Consider the following 5,557-nt stretch of genomic DNA (forward strand, 5'->3'; position numbering starts at 1 on the left):
GGACCCATAATAAAATGTTTTTCTTTTTGCCCCACTTGCCGAGAGTTTTGTGCACATATCAAACTCTGTTCAAGCAGCTAGCTGAGAAACGAGAAGAGAGAGTGGGAATGTGGGGAGTAAATAAAGAGACGTATGTAATGGCAAACAAAACATGCAGCACAAGGGCTATGGGTCATTTGAGCCTGTGGTCACTGTGGCAGGACGCTGCCTGCTCTACCCACTGAGCCACTGGGTGCCCAGTGGCCTGTACTGATCATGCCTACATCCGTCTCAGAGCTCCAAACTGGGGGCTGACCGAGATCTACTGTGTGTAATACAGTACAAAAATCTGAACTATCCCTTTAAGGACATTCAAAGAAAATCAATCTCAGGAAATCAATTTCTGAAACCTTTCAATGTACAGTAAGTGTATACCTTATTATTTTCACCCTGGTTTGTCAGCGCAAAGCAGGCTTGTCTTCAATCTCACTCTTTGTAACAACCAGCCAAACCTGCCTGGATTAAACAAGACATCCTACAAAATAAAGCTCAACTTCATGTTTGACTCTAACACACAACCAATGCATGGCAACATAACCTTAACCACCGGAGTCCTGCTATTCATATGTCTGTTTACAGAGTCAGTGGGACAAGAACTAGTATTTCACTACTTGGATGAAACCATTTTAAGCAAAGAAAGGCTAAACACTGAATCCAGTCATCAAATAAAATAGAAATCTTTATTAACCAGACGTGAACTCATTTGTTCTTTGCTAGTAGATGGATTTATAATTTAATAAGATAAGCAGGTGTTTTAATTTCATGTTCACATCATATTCAAGGGTAAGGAAAGAAAAAAAAAGGATGGTATCTTCCAACCTATTTAACCCAGACACCATATTCTGAATGGTTTGCATGTTAAAATACAGCAGCTCCTGCTTGCTTTCATTATGTAAAGTGATTGCATTACATTAAAAACAACAGGTAGAGAGGATGACCAACATCTGTCATGTTTGGGAAAATGGTGACGCTGATTGAAACACAGCACAGAACAAAACATTTCCACATGTACCAGTTGTAAATGATGTGAACAGTTTTGCCCAGATGGCAGAACCAATAAGACGTGAACACAGCATCATTACACCGGAACATTTGCTCTAAAGCATCACCACACTGAGCAGATGTGTATCATACAGACAGCCGTTATGCTTCTGACAGAGTGAAAGCTGTTATACAACCAGAGCTCAGTCTGAGGAGTGTTATTTATCCAACAACCACAGTGTCCTCATCTGGAAACTCGTAGAAGGGAACCTCCAGGTTGAGGGGGGCGGGGCCTTTCCTGATGCGGCCCGAGGCGTCGTAGTGCGAGCCGTGGCAGGGGCAGTAGTAACCTCCGTAGTCGCCGGCGTTGGCGATGGGCACGCAGCCCAGATGTGTGCACACCCCCAGGACGATGACCCATTCGGGGTTGATGACTCTGTCCTTGTCGTGCTCTGGGTCGCGCAGCTCTGCGATGTTCACGGCGGCCTCTGCGGCGATCTCTTTCTCTGTGCGGTGACGGACGAACAGCGGTTTGCCTCTCCACTTGAAGGTCATGTTCTTACCCTCGGGGATGTCGCTCAGCTTGATTTCGATCTTGGACAGGGCCAAGACATCGGCCGAGGCGCTCATGGAAGAAACGAACTGAGTGACCACTGTTTTGGCGGCGTAGACGCCCACCACAGTTGTGGCGCCGGTGACCAGGTACGAGAAGGCTTTTCTGGAATCACTGCTCTCCTGAGAGGACTTGCTGGGGTCGAGCACCTCTGGGCGCCTGTAGTCAGAGAAGTCTGGTACCCTGACGTCCGTGTGGGCATATCGGACTCCTGCGGCGCCTGCAGACACAAACAAAGTCATCAGTTTGACAGCATAGATCATTTGAAGACACACTAATCTCCAGATGCACACAGGATCCGGCTCGTGCTGTCAGTTTTGTTGGTGTGTTAGCGGGTCTATTTGTGCTGGAGCAGCTCGTTTGTCAATGTATATAAATGTCTATTTATTTGAAAATGACTTCAAATAAATTTTAATGATGCATTACATTTGTTTCTGCCTCTGTCTTGATCTATTTGGAGATAAGACCAAATCAATATTAATACTGGCAGCTGTGCTGACATTTAAATGCCGGAGAAAGTTAGAAGCTACAAAAGGTTGTTATATTCCAACACAACCTGCTGGTGTGGAGTTATTTGCTCTCAGAGGTGCAGAACATGTGGCAGGTGGCCGGTGGCTGTAGTTGTGCAGTCGGTGTGTTCAAGTGCAACTTTCCAGCTGACAAGGCAACGTGAATCTACGCAGTCTGATATGTCTGTTTGAGGTGCCCGGGCCTTAAAGGAAGTGCACACTAAGGCTGCTTATTTATGGCAAAATCACAATCCATTATTCTAGTCAATATTAAGATCATGATTATTTAAAATGATTACTCACTGACTTTTGGAATGTGTGGATGTCAAGAACTATTAAAAAAAAGTCTTTTAACAGGATTTTATTGAACTGTACATATAATTAAACTGAAAAAACAATAAAAAAATAAATGGAAAAAAGAGGATAAATAGTTACATAAATACTGGATAAACATGGCGCAAGATGAGAGGAAGAGACGTGTGCTGTTGGCTTAAGAGCCATGTACTGTGATTAGTGCCTGTCCATAAATAAGCCAAGCATTCAGGATGAATGGTAACATCGCCTTTCTTAGCACAAAGTGGACTGAGGTAGATCCTAAAATTAGCACCTCTGTGTACTAAATCGAGAACTGCTTCTTGAGTTGGAACTTTTTTGAACTGAGAGTCGATTTTGCATGGAATCATGACCAGAAGAACTGAAACTGAACCATGACATACTGAAAGATTCACTCTCCTCGCATTCATCAGTTGATGATTATTGTATTATTTAAATTTCACCTGGAACCCTTACATTCTGACTTCACGAGGCTCTCAGGCTGCTGGTCATCCATTTATGATGCCCTGCCCAGGATACTTAAAAGACCAGTAGATCTAAATTCTCTTACAGTGTTTTTTTATTGTCCAGTATGAAGACAATCACCTCAGCAGTGCACAGACACTCTTTTAGCCAGAGGACTCATTTGACTTGATAGGGAGCAGGCTACCCCTCCCTCCTCTTTTTGGATCAGAGATGCACTACAATTTTTGATGCTAAAAAAGACAAGATTTCCTCCTATGGAATCTAAGGATGTTTTAGCAGTGCACTGCCGGATTCACATTGGACACAAAAGCGCTACAAAGCACGCTGATAGCTTCCTTTCAGCACCCATGTCATTGGGTTGTTCACACTGGGTGCCAGGGGTGCTGAGCTCCGTGTACGGCTCACCGTCTGGTCTCATTTTCAGCGAGCTACAAGCGAATCTGGACGGACAACACACTGATATTTTTTTCTTTACTATATTAAGGATATATTATTTATAAATGATTAGATTCTTCTGAGTGATAAAATACATCATAAGAATAGGGTTGCAACTGCAGGAGATGATACGACAACTGTCTCAGAAAATATCGTGGTTTCACAGCATTGCAGAATTTATACCATTATCAAGGGTTAATTTTGGTTGAACAAACGCTTTATTACTGTAACTGAAACCATTTTGTTAATGAAAGTATGTGTAACAAGTCTTGCCTTTGAAATTAACTTAAATAAAGGGGAGATACTCTGTCCAGTTACCTGTTTTTTTAAAATACTATCGATATGCAAATGTACATGATATGATAACTGTCAACTTCTATATCACAGTATACCTTGAAACTGGTATATTGTTGCAGCACTACATAGAACAATACTAGCAGTCATTTCACATCAATACAAGGTTATTAGTGTGCAGCTGTTAAACTGTTGTTAACCATTATTTTAACACAGTGGTATCAGATCAGTACTCTTCATTGTACAATAGGCAAGTTCAGGTACTGGTATCAGTATCGGTATCAGTCTGGAAAAAAATGTACTGGAACATCTCGATTTGTATTTAGCATTTATTATATATTTTGTTTACTCTAAATAATACAGGCACACACTTTGACCACTGTTGTAATTTTTCCTTGCTTATCTTTTTCACAGGGACACCTTACTATCTTACTACACCTGATCTCGTTTGTCTATTTGTTCCCTTGAGGAGAGTTTTCTTGGACTTCTGTAAATGTCTTTTTAGAAGTGACAACTAAAGAACAAAGGGGGAAAATAGAGAACAGGATCCACAGTATAGAGTCCATGTAACTGAAGCCTCTCCAGGCTGATCAGAGGAACATATAACTAAAGGCAGGACACATGGAAGGGGACCCGAATATCTCCACTAAATGTGAAAATAGTTGCATCACAGTGAAAATAGTTGTGGTTACCGTTACAGCCCTGACCGCAGTGTTAGTAAAATACATAATTTGTGAAATAATTTTCAACATTTACCTTTACACTTACACAGTAACGTTACAGATTACAAGACAAGGGTGACGTGGGGACGCTGAAGGTAGCGTACACCGGCTTCTGTGTCTTTCAAACGGCTAACGTTGACGTTACTTCATCAAGTCAGTATGGACAGGCTTCCCAAGGTTTATATTATATATTCTGTTCCGCAAAGATGCCGTTGGTACCAAACACACAGAGTAAGAAAAGTGTTATCATGTCACCTACTTAAAACTGACCTCCAGTGTAGGCCGCCCTTTAGCCAACGAGGCTAACAGGATGCTAGCTAACAGCCTGGAAAAGCCTGCTGCTAACGGTAGCTAAACTAACTATGTTACGACAAACTCACTGAATGCCATTTACCTGTAACACATGTAACATCGCTCAGCAGCCACACATCGTGAATGACTTTTGAAGTTCCTTTTAAATACACACATTAAAACAACAGAACACTGTCTTAGCCCGCTAATGCTAGCAGCCCACAGACTTACCATTGATGCTAACCGTCACAGCAGGCCCGGTCTTTGGGCTTTGACCGCTGAGTGATTCGCGGCACAGGAACTTTTGTTTTGGGTCCAACAAAAACTTCTCTCCCTTTACAATAACCCCGGGGACCAGAGCTTTCAGGGGACCGGCGACAGCAACAGCTGTAGCCTGCATGTAAGGGGAAAATGCCCCTGACCGGGCAGCAAGAGACATCATGTTTGCGGCGAACTGCAGTTACGACCTTGTGCGTGCTGTCTTCACTAGGGAGGCAACGTCTTGACGTAAGTGCGTATTTACGTCGCACGTAAGCGTACGTAATTGTGACCAACCTCTACATCCCAGGGATGATATTTGTTCTCTTGATGCTGTCCTACGGGCCCTCTTCAGTTTTTAAAGATCTGTGATCTCATGGAAATGAACATTATCAGCTCTAAGCATATTTCTGTTGGAAATATTGATCTGCTGACTGAGCCCAGCAGTTACAGATACACCAGAAATGCTTTGGACTGTGTTTCACCTCCTGCAGCAAAGTTCTTTTGGTCCTCTGTCACGGGTGATTTACGGTGGGAAAAGGCTCGATCCATTTAAACAGACATAGTATCTTACTATATAATGACAAAAACTCTGTGTGTGTGTTCCACGTTTTTCT

General features: G+C 42.6%; 1 protein-coding gene across 1 annotated transcript; it reads right to left on the minus strand.

The window, feature by feature from the left end:
* Window positions 1-700: 700 nt before the first annotated feature.
* Window positions 701-5,180, minus strand: LOC125902759 (cytochrome b-c1 complex subunit Rieske, mitochondrial). Its single transcript, XM_049599358.1, has 2 exons — window positions 4,914-5,180; window positions 701-1,853 (listed from the first exon to the last, which is right to left on the minus strand). The coding sequence occupies exons 1-2, from the start codon at window positions 5,122-5,124 to the stop codon at window positions 1,243-1,245; spliced, it is 822 nt and encodes a 273-aa protein (XP_049455315.1). The 5' UTR covers window positions 5,125-5,180; the 3' UTR covers window positions 701-1,242.
* Between the last annotated feature and the right edge of the window lie 377 nt (window positions 5,181-5,557).

The sequence above is a fragment of the Epinephelus fuscoguttatus genome, linkage group LG2 (assembly GCF_011397635.1).
Source record: "Epinephelus fuscoguttatus linkage group LG2, E.fuscoguttatus.final_Chr_v1".
NCBI lineage: Eukaryota > Metazoa > Chordata > Actinopteri > Perciformes > Serranidae > Epinephelus > Epinephelus fuscoguttatus.